The sequence below is a fragment of the Mandrillus leucophaeus genome, unplaced genomic scaffold (genome assembly GCF_000951045.1).
Source record: "Mandrillus leucophaeus isolate KB7577 unplaced genomic scaffold, Mleu.le_1.0 Scaffold1029, whole genome shotgun sequence".
Lineage (NCBI taxonomy): Eukaryota > Metazoa > Chordata > Mammalia > Primates > Cercopithecidae > Mandrillus > Mandrillus leucophaeus.
In genome coordinates this window covers 958,514-982,441 of record NW_012098421.1, presented here as the reverse complement: position 1 = coordinate 982,441, position 23,928 = coordinate 958,514, and the positions used below count along the sequence as shown (strand labels likewise).

Genomic DNA, 23,928 nt, shown 5'->3' with positions numbered 1-23,928 from the left:
CTATTTGTTATTGGTCTCGTTTTCCTTTCAAAAAAAAAAAAAGGCAGGTAAGCCTGAGTAATCTATAAGGAATGTGAGAGCTTTGGTTGAAATCCTCTTAGAACAAGTATATCTTACCCTAGTCATTAAATAGAAAACAATTTCCTAACTTCCTCCAACTGGAATTAAGTCAGATGGAATCTCAGTCATAACACCATGTATCAACCAGAAGTTCCTCATCTGCTTCTTGAGAAATTTTTCTTCCTTACAGTTCCAGGTTTGGCTCAGATTTTATTAATAAAGAATCTGCAGTATCTCTGCATCCTCAGTGTTGCCAGTTAGGAATTACTTAATAGGGCATCAGAAACATCACCTTAGTATGTTGTGAAAAGGCCTCAGGCTTGGGTCAAAAACCCTGGATTCTGGCCCCTTCTTGGACACTAGAATTCTTATGACCTCAGAGAAGTCACTTTCCTTCTCTAAGTTCAGTGATCACCCTGAATTTCCTTTCAGACTCAATATTCCATGGTCCTGTGCTGACGGCATAATTAGCAAGGAAAACAGCTTGGCAACATGGCCGCAGATGTCAACACTACAGCAAATCCACCAGACCCCAGGGGCTGTTAAACCTAAGGCTGTTTTTTTTCTCTGGCGAAGGAACACCCCACTCCACTTAACTGTATTCTTCCTGGAATAACAACCTGCTGTAATATTTAGGAAAAGTACTAGACCACCCCTTTATGGTGATAAAAGTTGAAGTTACTTAAAAACAAAACAAAACAAGCTATATTGCAGGTGTTCCTAAAATGATATTTTGAGTCTTATAGCAGTTTGGGGCTATAGAAGTTGCAGAAATTAGGATTAGGATTAGGCTGATAGTTGCTTCCTTCTGGGGATTAAAGCCTGCTGTTGCTAAAACTTCCTCCTTGGGAACTACTCTGTCTACACAACCTGATCTTTCCTAGTTCAATGAGTTTGGGGCAGACTGTCAAAGGAAAGCTAGTACCATCTCCTCTTATGCTGGATGAATAAGGATTAGTAGGGTGACCGGAAGGCATGGGTGTGTTTGGAAGGGGTGTCATATTCACTAGATGTTGCTTTCAAGGTGCTGAAGGGCGCTAGTAGATCCAGTAGCAGTAGCACCAGCTCTGACCTCCAATTCCTTACTTTCCATCCATTTTTCTGGTTATAGAGCACATAAATGCTAACTCCTACCACTATTTCACTGAGAACTTGAGGGATGAGGATTTCTAGTTGAACGGATCCCAACAAATTCAATTACTGCCCTTTTATATCCATCTTGATGGCTTGGATATACTTGACAGGCTATGACTTAGGAGAATGCTTAGGCTGTTTCAGTTAGCAGAGCCCTTCGAAACTCCAGGGCAGCTTTTTTTTGCAACATAGGAATAAACCTTGAACTTGATATCAAAGCAAGAGCCGGAGGGAAAAGGAAGGCAGAAGATGAAAATTCCCTATGGGAGACAGTTACCAATGAACTCAAAAGCCTCTTCAAAGTACTGCCGCAGGTTCTGCTTGTTGCTGTCAGTGGCCGGCAGCCGCTTGTAGTTGAACAGGCCTTTCTCATAGTGGTAGAGGGGAAGATGAGTGGTGACATTGATGACGTAGCCGATGTTCAGCCGCTGCATGGTGTCCAGGTCCTGAGCATCCTGCTCATTGCCAAGGAACAGGAAGGGCAAGATGGGGGTGAGCTCAGCGTTCTCGATGTCAGGGGTGGTGGGGATAGGCTGAGGTAGCAAGCTCGAGGCCGCGGATGCGCCGCCCCCCACCTCCCGGCACTCTTGGAGCTGGAGGGAGTTGTCACAGAGGTTTTCATGGTTCTGCTTAAAACTACTAAGTCCACCTGGAACACAAACACACAAAGTGAGAGTGACTGAGATTTCAGAGCTGGCAGAAAATGCTACCTCCCCATTAGAATGAGTTTGCATTGTAGCTCAAGCATATTTTAAATACACACATAAATATGTATTTAAACAAAATAAAAATAAAAATAAAACAAAAAATAAAAGTCCATTTAGAGACCCAAGACAAGCTTCGGGGAGTATCACTGCATGGAGCACTTTGGAAATGTGCTCTTTCTACAAATGAGGGCATGTTCCCCTAGAAAGAGTTCCACCCAGCGTCAGGCAATTTCCTCAGCTGCAAATGTGACCTGCCTCAAAGAGCCATATGCTCAGTGGCCTACATAGAACCCTGCACTTTGGGAGCCAAGAAAGGCACAGATGACCTCCTCGGGTGGAATCTCAGCACCACAGGAGCACGTCTTGCACCCTTCATAGCTCACCTCACCCAGAGGGCCAAGTGTGCTCCCAATACAGCAGAGTGGTTACAAGCAGGAACGTTGGAAGAGACAGGTTACCTTGATTATACTCTGGGTACTATCATTTCCTGACACTATGACTTAAGTTCATTTACCTCTGTGCTTCAGTTCCACCATCTGTAAGCTGAGGGTGATGGCATCTCCCTTTGAGTGCAACTGTGAGGCTCAGATAAATGAGTATGTGTAAAATACTTAACACGTCTCCTGGCACACAGTAGAGCTCAGCAAGTAGTCACTATTTTAATTTATATTATTTATATGATTGCCCACAGGTGAAATCAGCAGAGAAGTACTTGGAAAAGACAAGCCAGGGTGGGGTGGGATGGATTGCTCTTATAATCTTTTTTCATATTCTCCATGTAGGTCCCTGACATTTGTCAACCCTGACTTTCAGTAGAACAGAATGTGAGAGCAGCGCAGTTGCTTACTCCTCGACTTTCCAAGGCTTATGGGCACATAAACCCATCAAGAAACCTCTTGTGGATGTGTGAATGCATACTTTTGAGCTTACGGCTCTGCTCTGCCTCCTAAGAGTTATGCATCTAGCATAAAAAGCTTATAAACTGTGCTTGTTTCTCCATTTTTAAAATGCAAATCTTCCCCTGAACAAGTGCAATCTCATTTTGGGAATGGATCTTAGGGAAATCATCTAACCAAAGACAGTTAGCTAGATACATGGAGATGGTCACTACAATATTATCTGTTTTATATATATTTTTAAAAGGCCAAGTAAAACACAAAAACAAATTAAAAGAAAAAAAAGTTATTACATTCATTCCATGGAGTATTATGTAGCCTTTAAAAGAGTAGTTGCAAAAACGATGTGAAAATAAATAAAATATTTTGGTTTAATATTAAATTTTTAAAAAGCTAAGTAAAAAACATTCAACAAAAGCTGAAGGACTGTACAAAAAATGAACAATTGTTTAAGTTAGGGAATTTATGGATCACAGTTTATTGTTTAAATTTTCTGCTAATATTTTTACACACAATGACATGCACAGATAAACCCAAAGCATTATTACAAAGCTCAAATTATATAATATACATGTAAGTGCTATAAAATCTGGATTGACATTATTAGTGCCAACTGAACTCTAATTCGAATCAAACAGAACTAGATACACTCTGGCTTTCCCTTTGAAAAGAGGGGGAAGTAGAAAACTATTAGCTGAAAGCCACCAGAACACAGCATCTACCCTCAAAGACAGATGGCTTGTGGCTGTCTTGATAGTTCCAGGAGATAAGGCAGAAAACCCAAAGCATGAACAAGAGACGGTTATGTTGCAATAAGGACAGGAAGTCTATCTGTCCACTAGCCTCTGAGCCTAGCATATGTTCTTCTCCATTTCAAGTCTCATCTTTGACAAACCACAGCGGGAAACTCCAGACCATAACCTAGACCGAGTCTCATGACTTTTCATAACCAATGGAGCCGGAGCTGGCTGCACAAAAGAGAGAAATCATATTCTCCTTAAGGTATGGTTATGATCCAAAGAAAACTCAAAGGGCAATACTATGTTCACTTTACTCATCGAAAGTAAAAAGTCAAAACCTACCTCAGCTTTTTGAAAAGAAAAACAAGAGCTGTATACAAATTTCAGCTGATTTCTAGAATTAACCTCTGCCCTTACGTATGATAGTTCATTCTGCTAGGCAGTTATGATAATAAACTTTGAACCTGAAGAGAGAATTCTGAAGTAGAAAGAAAATATTGAAAATAACTTCACCAGTGAAGACTTAAAAAATAAATAAGATAAAAACTACCCATTGTCATCATCACAGCCTCCACAAAAGGGATTCTGAAGAGTTAAAATCTGCTCAGCTTTGCCTCCACAGAAACCCAAATTCCACACAGATTCTGTGATGGGAACCTAATTCACTTTTTTCTTCAAAGGCGGCAGTTGTTACATTTTTCCATATAAGATGAGAGGAAAGAACAACAAAACAAATTCAAAAGAAGTCTCTAAAAGCAGGGGAAAAACCTCTCTGTTCTTATTTAGGGTACTCAAGCTGTAATTTGTCTTACAAGCAGCTAGTTTAAAAAAAAAATGCTAGAAAACCCCACACACAGAAAAAAGCAGCGTCCAGCTTTTTAAAATTCTGCCTCTACACCTCCTTTCTCAATGACATCAGCTGGAGGCTCCCCACCTGCCCAGTTGCCATAGCAGTTACACAAAGACATACAATGACATCAGTTGGCATGATATCAGCTCTTTGAGTGCAAACAATACAAGAAGAACTACTTTGTTTAAGGCCTTTGGTGCAACTGTGTTCTGGGGAGCCAATGATGTAATGCTAACAGGTGGCATGGGCCTTCCATTTGCCTAATGGGGGGAAAAAACCATGGGGAGTGGGGGGAGGAGGGAATTTGAGACAGACATGCAGAATGCTTCAAATCACAGAGCATGCTTATGTGCAAAAGTATGTGTGTATCGTATGTTTAAGCCATGTAGGAACTCTGTTCATATAATATTTGGAGGTGGGAGGGGTGGAGAGAAAAAGGAGATATTACAATTTAAACATATAAGGTAAACAAGGAAATTCTCCTTGAGGGGTCTGAAGAAATAGTCTCCTGTTCAACGGCCAGTATGCTAATCAACTTGGGCATCAGTTCTCCATAAGGCTTATGCACAGCTATGTATTGCAGTTAAAAACTCTCTCTGTGGACGGTGCTTAAAGTAAAACAAAACAGTGGAAGCTCACAGTGGTAGCTTTTTCCAGAGAAGTCGGCAGGAAGGATTGTTTTCTTCTCTTGGGGAAGGGTTGAAATTGAAAGCTGGAGGGGAGGGGGAAGAGTAAAGCTAATCTGGTTTTTCTTTTCCAGTTACTTTCCCCCGACCCTACCCCATCAAATATCACCAGAGGCCAAAGTGACTGATCACTTAATGAGGAACCTTGATGATGTTATATTTATTACTATTTAAGAATATTAGAACATGATAATTAACAAACAAAGCAGGAGCAGTGTAGTATGGAGGTTAAGAGCAAAGGTCAGAGACAAACACACCTAGCTGCAGTTATGATTCTGCCTCCTAGCAGCTGTGAGACCCTGTGCAGGTCAGGTTCCCTCATTAAGCCTCAGTTTACCAATCTATTAACTGGATGTAATATCATCTACCCAACAGGGTCATAGTTCAGGAAGGCTATGTAAAGGTTTTGATACACAACCAGGTATTCGATAAATAATGTCTTATTACCCCCAAAATTATCACCTGTCGTAAATTCCAACTGATCTATGCAAACGTCTAGTCCATGAGAGCCCTATGTGCAGTGCAGTCATTCAGTGCAGGGGTACTGAGTCTGGACTTACTGGGTTTGAATCCCCAGCACAGCCAACCACTAGCTATGAGACCCTGGGCAGGTTTCTCACCTGTCTATTCCTCTGTTTCCCTGTATACAAAATAGGGATAATAACAGTACCTACCTCACTGTACTGTTGTAATGATTAAAGTGGTTAATACAGTACTTTAAAACAATGTCCAGCACATTGTAAGTGCTTTTTCTTTCCATCACTTTGGGAAACTACCATTTTAAAGTTCTAAAAAAAAAATCTGCTTGCTATAAAGACTCTATATAAGTAAGCTAATGTTCCTGAGTTTTTACCTTTAAAATTTGATTTAACAAAAAAGAATTAGGAACCAAGGTATCTGAGCAGTTTGAAAGTCTGCATAACATCCTTTTAACATAAAGAAAGCAGCAGCTCCCTATTTTTCCTAAACAAATATATCTGATTTTACTTTGTTGGTGCTAGCTTTCCTAATAAAGACTATGTCTTTGCATTTCTGGTTTTTCCACAGGATTGAATTTTGAAAATAAAACTGTTCTTCCCTCTTTCTTCCCTTCTTCTAATTTCTACCAAGGTGGCTAACTTCTCTATGTGCACAAGAGCCTGCAGTTATTAGTGCAAACATATTGTAGCCATGAGCAACAATGCTGGGGTGGGGTGAGGCAGGGCGGGGTGGGGGTGGGCAGCAAACATTTTCAAAGCTTATCTCAAAAGTAGGTTCTCTGCCAAAATGAGTATGGTCAGTACATTGATTCTAAATGGCAGCAACAAAGAATACCTAGCATCCCTAAAGAACTGTATGTGGAAATACTGCCTGCCAGTTTCTGCTAACACAGGCTCAGTTCAGTGACAGTCCTACTGAAGCAGTGGATTCTAGTTTTAGTGGGAAACTTCTCTTTATAGATGCATTTCAGCTCCTGTTGCTGTTTTGGCTACTGCAGTCCTGGAAACAGAAGAGTCCTCTGTAATGTGATTCAGAAGCAATGCACGAGGTGGTGAGTTAAAGAAACCACATCCAAATGCAGAATCTATAAGCAAGAGATTTTTATATTCTAAAGGTGGACAGCACTTTCTGGTCTTACGCTAAGCTAGAAAGTGAGTTGTTTCCAGAAATTTAAGGAACACTCTCACTGAAGGTCAGCAAACAGAAGTAATGTCCAAAGACCAGGGCGAGGGGTGTAGGCTAAAATTGGACTCTTCCACAGTTTGCTATAAGCATATTGATCACCTCTCTCTGTTGCCTAGTTTTTCTTACTGAGTAACTAGTCTTTTAAAGTAAAACAGTACCTTGATGATAGCAGTTAAGATCATAGACTGGAGCCAGACTGCTTGAGTTAAAAATCCTGACTCCTATCACTTACCTTGTAACAAGTTATTGATGTCTCTGCATTTCAGTTTACATATCTGTGACTTGTATATAATAATATCTATCTCACAGAGTTCTCAATATGGATACAATGCTACATGAGAGTTAGGTGTTTTATTGTAAGTGGGAGAGACGTTGGTGTAAGTTGGATGCTATTTTGTTTATACCAAGAACAGATGGATGCTATGATATACTCCACAGAAACAGTAGAACATCAGAGCCACTAAAGATTCTATAAGCACAAGAATCTTGTGGAAGAACAAAGCCTGGATGAACTGGAGCTGATGTCAGGCTGCCAAGGCCGAAATCTTCTTCAAAGACAGGGTCAGAGTCACTTCATAAGTTTCAGGGCAGAATATCACCTAACAGGAGAAACATGTGGCGGCAGGCGGTGGGCGGGGGGGCAGTACCAGCTCCATCCACAAAGATTATTTCTACTTCTTGTTTTCTATGAAATGTTCTTTATACTCCATAGATGTGATTGGGTATTTTACAGTAGGAATTGGGTATTTTACAGTAGGGTATTTTCAAGTTCACTTGAAATCATTGCTACTGTAAAATACCCAAGGAAGTGTTACTTAAATTGTCTTATGATCTTACCCCCAGGGAACTTGTATTTCTTTCCCAAGAAGAGTGAAGGGAGGCCCTATCAAACAGAGGCAGAGAGAGTTGAATGGGAGTGTTGTCTCACTAGGTATAAGGTATGAAACAAGAGATAAAGAAGTGTTTCTCTTACTCACGGGAAGAGAGAGATTTAGGAGGCTATGAGTCAGAGAGAAGTCTTCTTATGATCACGTCATTTGACTGCTTCCCTCAAACCAGTGTGGTCTGGCTTACATGTGAAATGCCTTATGTGTGAAAAGACATAAACAAGGAGGTATCACAAGCTTAAAATACACACACATATACATAAAACTTCAGATATATACATACAACATACTGGCATCTTGAATCCCATTGAGTATCCATCCACATGGGTGTTGTATTATTAAGTCTTTTAGGAAGATATATCTAAAAATATTTTAGTCTCCCCACTCATGGGTTTTTTCCTGTGTGAAGGAAGCACAGTTATCTACAGATATATCTTAAAAGCCAGCTCTAGAAAAGACAGTGGATGATATATAAAGCAGCAAAAAAAAAAAAAAAAAAAAAGAGCTTTGCCTTAGATTTAGAATAGGGGGTCTACCACATGCCAAGTGTGTGACTTTTTGAAAGCTATTGAAGTCTTCCGGTCTATCTTTCCCGAACTATAAAATAGGATACTACTACTTAGGTCTGTCGTAATGATTCAATGATTTTGTGTGCACAATAGCCATCCTGGTATTTTAAGAAGGCATTCAAACCCTGCAGCTATTTGAATGATTATCAAATGGAGCAGCAAAGCTAACTAGCACTGGAGATAGTCCGATGCAGGAAGATGACCAGAGACTACAGTGGTCAATGTCAGTGTTGCTAGAGATGAACTTTTGACGCTGGTACAGTTGCTTCAGAGCAGTGGGGAAAAGGAGACCATCCTGCAGAGGCAACCCCATACAAGGGCATCACCAGATAGAGAGAACAAAGCAGGAGCCATGGGGACAGCCCACTGTGGCTCTGCTCTGCTAAAAGTGTACTTAGTGTTGTTAGCCTAGTCTACACTCCATCACTGCCGGAGGAAGTGGCATGCAGAATGGGGGTTGGCGCTGGTGGTTAGTGTGGTCGCCCTTGAAAACCTCATTATATTTAGTTCTTTATGTCTATGATTTTTAGAAGCCTTGAAAAAAAAAAAAGACTTTTTTTAGGCGTATCAAATAGCCAAAAATACATTTCTGGTATATTTTCTAAAAATATATGTATATTTCTAGAAATTTTAGAAATGGACATATAGAAAAGTTATCACACACACAACTTTTTCATACCTCAATTTTCTCAATAAGTTGAGGTGTTTACAGTTTTTCTTAGTCATTCTATAAAAACTTAGTTTCAACAACTTATTATACGTATACATGCAGCCTCACTCTACAACTATAACGGCATTATTAATACATACTCTTTTAAAATATACTTTTCTCTGTGTATTTCCAAATTAAGAGCTTTAATAGAATTTAGGTTCTTGGAGAGCAGGACTAGTCTTATTTAAATCCCTTTGTACACAGGAATTAGCCCCAAGTCACATGAAGACAGGTGACTGCTGATGTGTTAGATACCAACAGGAGCTATAGGGAAAGAGGTGTTGAGATAGGTGGTCAATTTCTTTCTGGAAATAATTTACAAAAACTTAACAATAAAGAGATCTTCCTGGTATTTTCCTAGTGATAAACGATAGGCTGAAATCACTTCCAGAATAGCCCTCCCAAAACAACCTTCCAATAATAAAAGTTGTTCATTTTTACTTAGTTCATCTAACCAAGTAGTATTTAGTAATGTTTTAAGAGAAAAAAAAATTCTGAAAAGGTGATACCAGAATTTGCCTGAATTTTGAGTTAATAATAGTCTTTTCTTTGGATTGTCTGGACAAAACAGCATAATATAGAATACTGATGCTTCCATGAAATAGACATTGCTTCTGTTGTTGTCATATAATAACTTTGGTATCATAGTGATACAGGAGTTAAGAAGAAATTACTTAGGCAGATAGTGAGGGTAAAGAAGTCCTAAGGTTTTCCTTTTAATGAAGAGAAGCCCCAAATCATTTTCTAACAAAGAGTAGCCTGTAAAGTTGAGATGCAGACACAGACAAGCAAACTGGTAGCTTGCACGGGTGGATGCCAGCAGGAATTACCTGGGACTAGGCATGTTCAAAATGGAGGCTCCATCTTCCCTTCTCTGCCAGCCACATGTAAGGTAAGGAGCAGACAAGATGGCACCAGGCAAGGGGAGAGTTCATTTGCATAATAAGTTTAGGGTGGGGTGACCACCCTCCCCAGAGTGCTGTGTAAACCTCACACCTGGTCAAACCAATCTGTGAGCCCTACATAAATCAGACACCGCCTCCACAAGCCAGACTATAAAATCTGGTGCATCCATCACCAGCCGGCCTTTTTCCTCTGGGAAGTCCCCTCTCTCTCACTAAAGAGTGAGCTGTTTTCCTTTCTCTTTCTTTTGCCTATTAAGCCTCTGCTCCTCAACTCCTGTGTGTCCATGTCCTAAGTTTTCTTGGTGTGAGACAACAAACCCCAGTTATTTAACCCAGACAAGGCACTTCAACAGTTACTGTTGTTTCTCTCAGATCATGTCCCCTCCCTCCCACCCCAACATTAAAAAATCCAGCATTCCAGAAATAAGCTAATACTTGATGATGACACTTACCAAGAACTAAAACAGTCACTTTTGCTCCTTCCTAATCTTTGTATAATTAGCAATGTGCTTTCTTCTCGATTTTTTGTTCCATATACTTCTACTTTTTCCAGTCATTAACTTGTTTATCGGAGGGGTCTTGTGTTTTTGTTTTGTTTTGTTTTGTTTTGTTTTGTTTTATTTTCGAATATACTGTTCCCTTCCTTGTTTGATAAAAACTTTTGCCATGCCCTCGATAGGAATAATTTTTAAAAAATTCTTGCCCACATATTTATCTCAAAAAAGTGAACTGAGTCAGAAACATCCAATGATTTAGGAATTGTGATTTATGAAAATTGAAAATAAAGTTTAATTGGAGGCCTTCCAAGAAATGCTGACCCTGGAAAGTTTTTATCAGAGCTTTAAAGATTCCCCTCTGCTGCCACCACCCTCCCCTCCTGGCTCAGAAGTTGCCTCAGGACAGAATTGGTATAGAAAAGAGCTGGAGATTATATTTCCGCAGGCTGGAGTAGCTCAGTCCACACAGAAAAGTCAGCCTCTGGTTCCTACCCCTTGAAGGAAAGTACACTTCTCTTGCCCCCCTCCTACCATTTCGATTTTAAGGCTTTAATGAATAACCAATGTTTGAGCTACCACAAGTTTAATTTGTGTGTATTTGAATAACACAGGCAGATTGTTTTGAGAGGATACCTCCAAGTATGTAAAGATTGTTTTGAGAGGATACCTCCAAGTATGTAAATACAGCCTGTTTCTTTAAATCTGTTACCTCATTTATTTACATTAGAACAGAAAGCACTGCCAGAAGCAACAGCTGATGACAGTCATGTAATTTTCCACAAAGACAACAATTAAACAGCTTTGTGTTAGTTTAATGAGCAGATGACTTTTATGTGAGCCAGATTTGAACTGTTAAGATCTCAAGAGTTCCCAGAGCCAGGAACCCCCTCAGGTTTTGCAGAAGTCAGTGAGACTCTAAGACTCTGGTTTCTTCCCCACCGGGGCCTTGGGTTTGGTCTCTATCTCTATCCCTCTTGCCCATTTCTCCTCTCTTCTCTCCCTCACCTCTTCTCCCAGGCTCTTCCTCCTCTACCCTGATCCCTCCTCCCTCCCCTCCCCTCTGCCTCTTCTCCCTCCCTGTCCCTGACATCTCCCCTCTTCTACCCTTCTCTCCCTCTCCCTCCACCTTCTCTGTCTCTCATAAATCCATCAGCAGTAGATGGGAAGAAATCATGAAAGAGAGGCATTCTACCTGGAATACATTTTGATGCTTGAATTTCAAACGAATCCACAGAATATTTGTTAGACCTATTTTTAAAAAGTCAAAGGTGGGCTGGGAAGAGTGATTGAGCACTCATTCCTGCCAGCCAAACACACAGTAAGGCTCTGCTAGTGCAGAGAATACCATCTTTAACTCACCCTCCCCATTCTGTCTCACAAAGGTTTCCGTAAGAACCATCTGAAGACACGGTGCGGGCATGGTTGACTTCAAGTCAGTCCCTCTGCCAGAGGGGCAGGGAAGTGCCTTCTGCTTTCCCTTAAGCCTAGTCTGGAATGGAAGGGTCAGAACAGATGTTTCTGGTGGATCCAGTTGTCCCCTCCATCCACACACCCTCCTCCCAGCCTGTGTAGTCCCTTTTTTTTTTTTTTCACCAGGATTTTATCTACTTCTATTGAGCTCCATTCTCACTGACAAAAACGCCAACTAAAGAAAATAAGAGTAAGTATTTTTGCTTTCCAGGAAAGGGTTTTGGGCTTCAATCAAGTGAATGGCTAAGAAGGGTGCCTACCAAGATCCAGTCTGGGGGTGAGGGGTCAGGGGCTGACAGAAAGACAGCCAAGTTCCAGCCCCCATGTTCCTGAAAACTTGCAAGTTCAGTTTTCTTTCTGGTTTCTCTAACTGTACATGTCTAAACTTTACCTATGTTAGCACAGACCAACCAGTTCCCAGGGAGAAAGGCACACCATAAACACTCATATCAAGTCTGGGATTTGTTAACAGACATGCCAGTTATATTAACACATTTTTCACTGTTATAATCTCTTGTATTTAAGATCAAACCCTCCCCAAACATTCTGGGAGTTGAGGAGGTAAGTGACATGCTGCAGAGGCCCCTTCCCTGCCCCTCCCCACTCCCTCAGGAGGAGACAGATGAAAATCATAAACACAGATTCCAGAAGGCAGTCACAAATTAGGGTAAGTTATCATGGAAGCTGCTCTCTAGTTCCTGGGTGCTATGAGAGGGGACTAATTAGATTGGGGTTCATGGACAGTCTCTCTGAGGTATGAGAGGAGACAGAATCCAGGAGAACAGAGGGAGAGGGAACACCACACTGGGAAAGGCAGAGAACTCAGGGGGTCTCTGAGTGACTCAAGGGAGCCAAATGTGGGGAGGCACAATGACTGGGCAAGAGGTGGGCGGGGGGAAGGTCTAGGAGACGGGAAGGTAGGGAGGCAGGGACCCTCCTCACAGGGCATCTTAGGCAGGTTTTATTCTGAGTTCAGTGGGAAGCTCGTGAGTGTTCCAAAGTCCACAACAGGTGATCAATATGTATTTGAAAAGAAAAGGGGGGGGGAGGGGAAAAGAAACAGAGAAAGAGAGAACGCACTGATTTACCAAATGGTGCAACTTACCTACACTCCAAATCCTGGGCAAAATTCATACCCTTTCCTTTTCTGAATGCATTTTTTGTGGCCACTATGGACTGTTTGTATCTCTCTTCCCCACATTCAAACACACACACAAATTCGTATGCTGAAGCCCTAATCCCCAGTGTGAGGTCATGAGGGGAGGGCTCCTGTGATGGGAGTAGTGCCTTTATAAGAGACAACACAGAGCTTGCTGTCTCTCTCTCTGCCTTGTGAGGGCACAGCAAGAAGACAGCTGTCTGCACACCAAGAAGGAAGCCTTCACCAGAACCCAACCATGCTGGCACCCCAATCTTGAACTTGCAGCCTCTAGAACTGTAAGAAAATAACTTTCTGTTGTTTAAGCTATCCAGTCTATGGCATTTGGTTAGAGCAGCCCAAATGAATATAGTTTCACTTGTAATTCCCAGTGTAGCTTACTTTTAGAAATATAACGTATAATACTTACTTTTGAAGAGCCACACCAAAACTTGTGGGCTGCCTGAGAACAAAGCCCCTGAGAGCCAGCCCAACTTGGTATCATACCTTAAAGCCAAGCCAGAAATGGTCCAAGGTCAGAATGGGGCTGGCAGGGTGGTAGGGGTGGCAGGGTGGTGGGGGCGGGGGCTGCAGGGGGTGGGGGTGTGCTGAAAGGACCAGCATGCCTATAAAAGGCAAGCCCAGTAAGCCTTGCAGAACCTTAGTTCCATGAACCAGCTGCATGCATGCACAGAAGCCCACTCCGCTCCCAAAGACACTTCCCTCCTCATTAGATATACCCCCTTTCAGATCAGCACTGGCACATGACCTCCATGTGGCATCCTTCCGGGCAGAAGACTATTTTAGCTGGAGACAATCTGTGTACTGCGGAGGCTACTCTATACCATGTTAGGGCTCCACCTTTTTTGCTCACTGGTCTCAAACTTAATACTGGTTAATCCATCAAGACGGATTAAAGGAGGGGGAAAAATCCATGAGATCATCCTGGGAGGCTGCAGAGAGAGGAATGTTAACAGGAGGAGAGTGCTATAAAACACAAAGCCATATTTCTCCCAAGAGCTCAACCAGATATTCTGCATTATTGTTTAATTCTCTAAAGAGAGGGAAAACATTCTTGCCTTTCAGTGCAGAAGTTTAAATAATGGAGCACTGCTAAACAAACAAACAGAGGAAAGCCTAGTAAAGCTATTCATTAAACAAGCCCACTGTACAAAAGGAAAACTGTTGCTCAACCATCCACCCCGAGGACCAACATTTATCCTAGACCCCAAATTAAACACATCACAGCTTCACAGCAAAAGTATGTTTCCCAATGGGATTTAAGTAAAGTCCAATTAAATAAATCTTCAGAAATGTCACGCACGAGCCTCACAGGAGAGCATATTTCTACTGTGAAACATTCCCATTGGAAGTTGCATTCACAAAAGGTCCTCTAGATACATCCGTGACAGGAGGGGTGGGGGAAAGCAGGAAGCTAGCAAAGTTACACAAGTGAAGCCTGGATAGGGTTCCATTGCTAAAATCATGTATGGAAGTGCCCAGCCAAAAATGCTGCATCTGAGTTTGCTTTGAATGAAACCCCCATGTCCAACAAACGGCATTTATAACTGTGTATTTCAGTAGGATCTGGAGGTCAAGGAGTTGTGGCTTAGGGAATTCAGGAAGTGGTAGGGGAAAGGATCAAATGTCAGTATCGAAATTTGAATTGTTTTCCTGAACCCATGTTTCCACTTCACAAAAGACATAGCAACAACTTCCTCAAGTCACTGAGCTGGATTCTGTATTTGGCGAATATAATGAGCAAGGTTGAGTACTAAAGGATCAACTTCCAGAAAGAAAAGGCACGGGCTGTCCTTAAACATGGATTTAGCCATGTCCAATGATCACACCATACCATGAGGGCTGAGCTTCGACAGGTCCACCCGAAGGAAGGTGAGGTCTCCATGCACTAAGAGACATACAAAGTTACATTGGGTTTTAAAAAAAAAAAAAAAAAAAAAGGCTAGCATGTCCTTGCCTGGGTGACTACCTTCTGAGATTAGGGGCAAAACAAAACAATTAAAAACACTGCTTGTCTCTGAGGAGGTGGGCTGGAATTACATATTGTCAATGTGGACTTGAGGCTAAGTGGAGGACCAGCCAAGTAATGGTCAGTTCAACCTGGGGCATGTGGAATGAAGCGCTGACCTGGGATGCACCCCATATCTGGCACCATCAGACTTACGACCATTTCTCCTGAAGCCATGTCTAACTTTGCGCAGGGTAACAGAAGCCCTGACCGCAAGGACTCAGAGGGCAGCCCTTCCTTCCACACTAAAGAGACACTGGGTTCTAGCTCTATGACCTCTTTTGCCACCCCTATACAATCAGGACTTAGAGTAATCTTTAAGTTTTTCCCAACTCTGGCGTTCTATAACTTCAGTATAGCCTTGATAAAGCATATGATACATGATATATATGATATAATATGGTATGATATGACATGAATGAACAATGGCAAGAACAAAATCAGCTGTCATAGGGTGTGTAAAGTCTGGGTGCTCTGCTTCCCACTTCCAGGCCTTTGCATTTGCTGTTCCTTCTTCCGGGAACTCCCTTCCTGTAGATCCTCACTGTGACAGTGTGATATGAAAAAATATATATTTGATCTCTGCCCCTGGTTCCTGTAGCATAGCTTCTAAAACTCTTGGAATCTCTGAAGTTATGAGTGTTTTTTGAATGCCAATGAGATGACTAGTGGCTGGGGGTCCCTAAATGGCTCCAGGAAGGGAGCTGGTCACCAGAAAGAAAACAGCGTAATTAAAGGGTTGGGACATTCAGCCCCATCCCCCAAACCTCCAGGGAGGAGACAGGGACTGAAGGTTGGGTTGATCACCAATGACCAATGATGTAATTAATCTTGCCTATGTAATGAAGCCTCCATAAACCCCATCCATCTTCTTCATCTGACTATCTATCTATATTCTTTGTAATATCTTTTATAATAAATGTGTAAACACATTTCCCTGAGTTCTGTGAACTGTCCTAGAAAATTAATGCGACCCAGGGAGGGGGCTGCAGAAATACTGACTTATAACCAGTGTTGGAAAGGTGGGGTAATCTTGTAGGACTGAGCCCTGAACCTGTGGGGTCTGAGGCTAACACCAGGTAGAGTCAAAATTAAGTTGTAAGACATTCTGCTGGTGTCTGCTAGAGAACTGCTCTGTGTGTAGGAGGGAAACATCCACAGAGGTGTTCTGAAAGTATGGTAGGAGAAAAATTTATTTTTCTTTAGACTCACATAGGTGATTCAGACCTCAGACCAGATGTGTTCTCAGAAAAGTCTTCCCTGACATTCAGTTTACAGCCACCCTTCCAAATCTCTTTTTTCATATCATGAAGTTTTTAAGAGTTTCATTGTCTTCAGAACACTTATCACTATCTGAAGTTACCTATTTATTTCTTCCCTGTTTATTGTTCTTATTAAAATGTGGACCCCAAGAAAATCAAGATGTTCTTTGTCTTAGAGGAAATAGAGTATAATGGTTTGGTGCACTAGGGCCAGACTGTCTCCACAACTTTCCAGTATGATCTTGACAAAGCTGTTTAACCTCTTTGTACCCTGAAATGGAGCTAATAATAGTACTAACAGGCAACAATAGTTATTGCAAGAATTAAATCAGCTACTACATTGTAGTTATTAATAGAAATTCTAAGTATTCACTGTTTAGCATCTGAATTGTATATAGTAAGTGCTCATTAAATATTTTTAGATTCAGTGAACATTGGAATGAGATGAGAGAGGACCAATTTATTGTAAAGCATCTGTTATATGCTGTTCAGCACTATGCTATGTATTTGCAAGATTTGATTGAAGAAATTATCCCCAAAGATAAATCTAATGAGGGAAAAGAGGAAAGAACATTAGGGAAATTCAGTGACAGGACTGGCAGAAGAAACATTTTCAGAACACACTGAAGATTGATCTGAACAATGCCATCCAGCTGTAACTCACACAGGCAGGTGCAGGACTGGCCGGGTGAATTCAGCACAAGGATTTATAAATCCTGGCATTCCAAGGCTGGGAAGGAGGGCTGACTAGGCTTATGAGGAAGAGGCAATTTACAGGGGTGCTGGGCCTCCCTTAAATGTGATAAATGGGCACCTTCCAGGGAGGGCTCAGATCCAAGGCAAATCACACTTGGTGGCCTCTTACCCCTTCTCGTCTCTCCTCGCCCCTACTCCTTGGACATTCTGTATGAGTGATGAATGGTAGAGATGGATGGAAGGTAGTCACGAAAGAGAGAAGATGACTCAGGAGGGAAACTCACCCTGAGGGATGTCACTGGGCAGTAGGAAGGGCCGTCAATTCAGTTTAATATGCATTCATTAAGCACTAAATATGAAATGGGGGCACAGTACTCAGTATAGGGTATACACAAGCTAAGATCTAGGTGGGCCCTCCCAAGAGCTTGCTGGCCCTCTCACTTAGATGTGGTAAGCAGTAACAGATGATTCCGACAGTATCTTCACCACCCCCGGGTGGCCCTGTTTCTTCTATCTCCTTTTGAAGGGATACAACTCTGGATCTGAAATCAGTAATTTGGGGTTCCTCTTATCCCTCTTACTAACTGTGCACCTTTGGGCAAGTTACTTGACCTTAAGACCATGTGAAACCACACGATCATATCATAAGAGCTATTTCTTCAAACACAGGAGTTAGTTCTCTCTTTTCTAAAAATAAGGGCTGTTACAGCCCTAGATCTCTCCAAGAGCAATAGCACACTATAATGCTCTTGAAAGGTAGAAAAAGGGCCCTGAAGCCTCTGGTCTTCTGGAAGGTGAGACGCTCAGGGACTGTGTGAGAAGTGAATGCCTCATGTTCTGTCCCTCTTCAGTTGGTCCTGATGAATTTGCTCTCCCCTTGTCAGAAACTGGGACTGAGACTTCCACAGTCATTCAGTGGCAGAGAACACTGCCTCATAGTTATCTGGTGTGAACTGTTCATAGTCTCAAAGCTGAACACCTCTGAAGAGCAGGTCTGGTGTGGTGGCAGATGAAAAGTGCCCAGGGCTGGCCCGTGTTAGAAAAAACAAGTCATATGGATTTCTTTTCGAAAGAGGCCTGTTTTATACATTCCAAAATCTTGTTTTATTCCTGGTTTTCACTGGTGAAGGAAACTTTCCTCCCAATAACTGCAGAGTTCATGTTGGACTTTTCCTAGAAATCTGCATTCTAAGGTGGCCCCAAGAGGTACTCATAGGAGTCAACTTTCTAGGAGCTGGTGACCTAAGAGGGCCTTGCAGAACATGGGCCGGACCTGAGCAGGAAACAGAAGAGTAGTGGTTACCAGGACCACAGACAAGAGGCAGTGTCTATTTTAAGCAGGAATGAAGGAACTAAACCAAAATAAATAAAACACATGGATCTTGGCTTAAAAATTCAAACAAAAGCCCCAAAAGAAAAAGCAACAATTGAATTAAATACCTTGTTTATGAAATGTAATAGGACATACCACAAAAGAGTAATTCCAGACAAGGCAAATGATTAAAAAACACAACAAAAAGAATCAAAATATTCCTTACCCATAGTATCACCCTGTGTCAGCTTCCCATGAAGATCTCAATCCCAAAACCAACATGTAAGAATCCCTGGTATCAAAGAGGGGCCAACACATATCTCTGTTACCACCACTAACATGATGCTAACTGGGAGATGAAATAGAGAGGCCCAAGAGACTATAGCCTGAAGGGTTTTGAGTATGAAGGTCTCAGAGGCCTGCCTGCCTCCCAACTGATCCTAGTGGTCAAAAGCAGTTGCTCAAAGACTGAGTCATTTTCCAAGTCTAGAATGCAAATGGCCATTGTCACCAAGGAAATGGTGTTACAGAGATAAGCAAGTTAAGCTGCAGCACTTAGCTCTCTCAGCTGCTGTTTTCCTAATACATACATCCAAATAAAAGGCAGTCTATTCTTGCAATACTGCAATATAATTCTGAAACTGACTAAGCAGAGTCAGTGCAGACTCCACAAGTTAAGGCCACAGTCTCAGTAAGAATGCTCTCACTTCCAGACGCTAGCCACAGGTTCAGGGGTTCCCAGGCCACCTACATTTCTAACCAGCTGCTTATAAATTCTGTGGCTTCTACAATGCTTCAGGTTTGATAATTCACTAGAATGACTCACAGAACGCAAGCCCTATCCTTATGATAGCTTTATTATAAAAGCTACAAATCAGGAAGACCAGATGAAGACACATACAGGGCAGTATCTGGGAGGGTCCTGTATATGGGACTTCTAGGCCCTCTCCCTGTGGGATCAGGACACGTTACCCTGCTGACACAGCAATGTGTTCGCTAACTAGGAAGTTTAATTGAGCTTTGGTGTCCAGAGTTTTTACTGGGATTCCATTACTTAGGCATAATTAATTAAATTATTGGCATTGTGATTGAACTCAATCTTCAGTCCCACTCTCCTCTGCTGAGGAAGATGAATACAAAGCCCTGACCTTCTAATCATGTGGATGTCTTTCTGATGACAAACTCTTGTCCTGAGTCATCTCATTAACATAAACACAGGTGTGATCCAAGGGGCTCATCATGCACAACAAAGACACTCCTAACATTCGGGGAGTTCCAAAGGTTTAGAAATTATTTCCCAGGAACTGAGGACAACAGCCAGACAAATTCTCTATTACACAACAGTTTCTTAATGATGAAGAGTGTGGGCTCTGGAATCAGGCAGGTCTGAATTTGGCATTCTGCTGTGAGACCTTGGGCAACTTACCTAACCTCTCTCAGCCTCAACTGCCTCATCTAAAAAGTGGGGATAATAACAGTTATTACCACATTGAGATTGGCAACATTTGATAGACAAGTGATTCAGGCTACTATAATAACAAGAATTTTTTTCCAGTAGCTGCATTCAAGAAAGTAAAAACAAACAGGTAAAATATTGCTAACATATTTCTCTTAACATGTCCAAATATTATTTCAAGAGTCAATATCAAAAAATTACTAATGGAATATTTTACATTATTTTCTATATAAAGTCTTGAAATCTACTATATATTTTACATCTACAGCACATCTCCATTTGGACTGGTCCCATTTCAAGTGCTCAATGGCCACGTTTGGCTTGCGGCAAGGCTACTATATTGGACACTACAGGTAGATTTAATAATACTATTGCTATCCCCATTAAATGAGTTAATGCTCAGTGTCATAATTGTTCCCATTCTACAAATGTTAACTAAAATATGCATTTGTTTGCATGTGAATGTGTGTGCATGCACGTGGAGAGGTAGTGACCAATGACTAAAACCTAAGGTGCTATAAGCTACACTACACCAGAAGTCATGTGGTTCCCATGGAACATGATCAAATAGCCACTCTTTTCAGGAAAAGAAACACTTCAACTTGGGGAAGAGATGCTCTCTGATGGATTAACCATAGCATGCTCTTTTATTTCAGCACTCCCACATCTCCCAGCACATGTTTTAATATGAGCCAAATCAAGTAGCCATGACAATAGCTTTGAATGAGAAAAGACACCCCAAAAGCAGTGCGTAGATACATGGGGATGCCTTAAGGAGTGGAGGAAAGAAAAACTGCAGAGAGGAGCTTTGACTCATTGAGTCATTGAGCAACTGTTCCATGCCCTCTCAGGCTACCTCCCACAGCCACTGCCCAGCCAACAGCTAGTTGCACCCAGCCAATCACTCACGCCACTCCCTGGAAAAAGCTCCACATTGGGAAGCCAGAAGAATGCCACTAGCAAGAGATTGATTTCAAGGTAATTATTTAGACAACTTTGTAGCATCTCATTCTCAGACCTAAAAGTATTCTCAAAGTTTTAATAAATGCATATATTAATATGAAATCTCTGTGTCTTTTAATAGTGATATCCCACATTCAGCTCCTCCCAATCTTTGTAAGAGAGGGCTTCATGGATGCCATCACCACAGCATTCATCCAGTTCTTTCTATTATCACTGGAGCAGAAATGGGGCTTTCTAGCCACCCTCAAAGTAGGAATGAAGAGATTCACCTAATAAGTGTACATGAATAGATTTTTACATAATAGGCAAAATTAATTATAATAAACTCAACTAATTCATGTATTTTATCAAGGAAGACAAGCTATCTGTCAAAGAATTATCTCCTATTTAAAGGGCACTTTACCTCAATTTGGCAAAAAGAACTAATGGGGACTATCTTTCCATTCTGATGGGTTTTTACTGCCTGTGTTTGCTTAAGCCCCCAGAAGACTTCAGCACTGCACAAAAACCTCAGGATTTAGAAAAGTTGGGAAGGAGGGAGACACAAACACATCTACTCAACATCTCACTAAGTCTACCTCTTGCGGTTTTTATTGTCCCTTTAAGGGTATTTTATCTACAGTGTAAAACTAGGAGTGACTCATATTTGTGAAACAAGGAGCCGTTGTTAGGCTTGCCAGATCATTCACTTCCACAATAGCTTCTGATTTTTAATTGCGCTGAGTAGTGCCTCCACATGCCCTCACTCTGCCCACCAAAGAGGTCCAAGATCTGCAATATGTGCCTTACAGGACATGTGGTAAACACACAAATTCAGGATCAGTATCAAGACCTGTAGTCAAGGATAAAGATGTCCCTACAAACTCACAACTTTGATAGGTAGTTGAATCTTACATTCAAGAAAGTAAAGCAGAAGTTAAAAAGTGAAAGAGAATTGGGAGGAAAAATAAACTCAAACCGGCAACTAGCATCCAAAATGGCAGCTAGTACCCATTTCTCTAAATGGGGAGTGCAGTTGGGTGGGAAGGTGGAGAAAATTCCAAACAAGGGTTTCCTGCAAGAGATTTCTCTTGCCATATCAAAACTTTGGAAACAATCTTAATTTATATTAATAGGCAAGTAAGTAAAATGTGGTAATAAGACAGGTTACAGCATTAAAGAAGAAAATCTATGATGACAACACAGGAAGCAGAAGTACATGCAATGTAAAGTGAAAATGAATTTCAGTTTCTATATGAGAAAGCCTGCAAAACATGCACATATATGGGTAAAGAACAAAAAGAAACATAAAAATGAAACTAGGCCAGTCAGGGCGGGATTAGTAATATTATGTTTTTCTTTCTAAAATGTTCTTAATATCTTAACAATAAGTATACATAAAGTGTTTCTGCTAAGACTTTTATAAGATTTCCTTACATAGAAATAGTATATAATTTTTCAGCACAGCACTATTTCAGGGAAAAAAAAAAAAAAAACCTACGTAGTTATCTATCCACCCCACAAGAAACATTGGGTTTTTCCAAACTTTTAAACAAAAAGATCTACCATGCATCAGAAAAGTATTTCCTACTTGTACTGCATTAGTGGTGACATCAAAGCATTTTACTGAACTATACCACTCATATGTCAGTTGAATATAAGCAGATTATGAATTATTATTGTAGATATTCAATATTATGGCTAATTTTTAATAAATGTTAGCTAGTATGCATTAGTTATTGTCTAAAGCACTTATATATATCTTATCTAATTCTCAATTGAGCACATGAGAAAAGAGCCACTACCCTTCCCATTTTATAGAAAAGCAAACGGAGGCACAGAAAAGTGAATTTGTCCAAGTTCAGAATTATAATAATTGGCAAAATCAGAATTCAAACTCAGCAGCCTGGTTCCAGAATCTGTGCTCTTAACCTCCAAACTATACTCCCTTCACTAGAAAATACATAAACTCCTTATAGGAAGGCTGAATACAAATACAAGGGAGCCTCAGCCGGCTCATTCAATCAGTCACTAAATACGCTCGTAAGAAAGGTAATGAGAAAAATTATGGAATGACCTGGCTAAATACTTGAACCCACAAGATTTGCTTATTTAACAACAACTCAGATACTAATCCGAAGAATTATATACTGGGTGGGCTTTTAAACGTTCTAAACTGAGAGTTAGGAAACATGAATCCTATGCCAGTACTGCTACTAGCTACTTAAATTCTCTTGGATAAGTAATCAGTTTCCATGTCTGTAAAATGGAATGGTTAGATCAAATGCTTGATAACATCTCTCACAATTCTGCAACACCATGTTCCTTGAAAAATGTCCTTCCTTTCTTTTTTAATTCAACATCGAGTAAGTGAATGCTTGCTGTGCAATGGACAATAATTCTGTGGTTTTTTCAACATTTCTAAAGTCATCCTGGGGTGGTTGTGGTTTAGAAAACTCACCTTGCCATGTAAATGTGAGAATTTATGATCAATGAAGTTAATCTCCTTGAATTTAAGCTTTCTTAAAATTGATTACTTTTACATTTCAGAATAAAAAATGCTCAGAATTTTGTTCTCCATTCACTCATTCTATCACCTTGATCACCCATATCCCCCACCCTTCCCCTCTCACTGGAGGACCTGAACGTTTGGGGTGGCCTGACTGCTATGGTTTGAATATGTCCCCCAAAGGTCATGTATTGGAAACTTAATTGTCACTGTAGAAGTATTAAAAGATGGGGCCTTTAAGAAGTGATTAGGTCATGAGGGCTTCACTCTCAAGAGTGAATTAAGGCCATAATCACATGGCCATTCCACGGAGTGGGTTATCACAGGGGTGCGTCCTAAGAAAAAGGATGAACTCTTAGCCTCCATTTTCTCACTGTCTTGCACACTTGCTCATCATGTGATGCCTTCCACCATGGGCTGACCCTTGCCAGATGTTGGCACCCTGCTCTTGTACTTCACAGCTTCCAGAACCATAAGCCAAATAAACTTTGGTTCTTTATAAATTACTCAATCTCAGGTGTTCTGTTTTAGCAGCATAAAATGAACTTAGACAGTGACAAAACTTTATAGTTGATATCTGAGAGGACAGGCAGATACTTCCACTGTGTGAAGCTGGGTGCTCTGTCAGAAGACAGATTCTGCCTCCATGAATGCTGCCCCAACACAGGATTCCAAGGGGTCCATCCTGCTGTCCCTTAAATGTGTTCATTATTATTTTTCCCAGAGTCTGTCCTTGCCACATCTCCAGATTACCTGAGCTATATTTGTAGGCTTAGACTGTAGAAGGGAAGAACAGAGATAAGAAA

The 23,928-nt window shown here is 41.1% G+C and overlaps 1 protein-coding gene across 1 annotated transcript in view; it reads right to left on the bottom strand.

The window, feature by feature from the left end:
• The window catches only part of DUSP10 (dual specificity phosphatase 10), a 40,484-nt gene that overhangs the window by 2,845 nt on the left and 13,711 nt on the right, over positions 1-23,928 (bottom strand). The window contains exon 3 of the mRNA XM_011977566.1: positions 1,472-1,843. Within this exon, the coding sequence (XP_011832956.1) occupies positions 1,472-1,843 (372 nt within the window). The remainder of the gene's footprint in view (positions 1-1,471; positions 1,844-23,928) is intronic.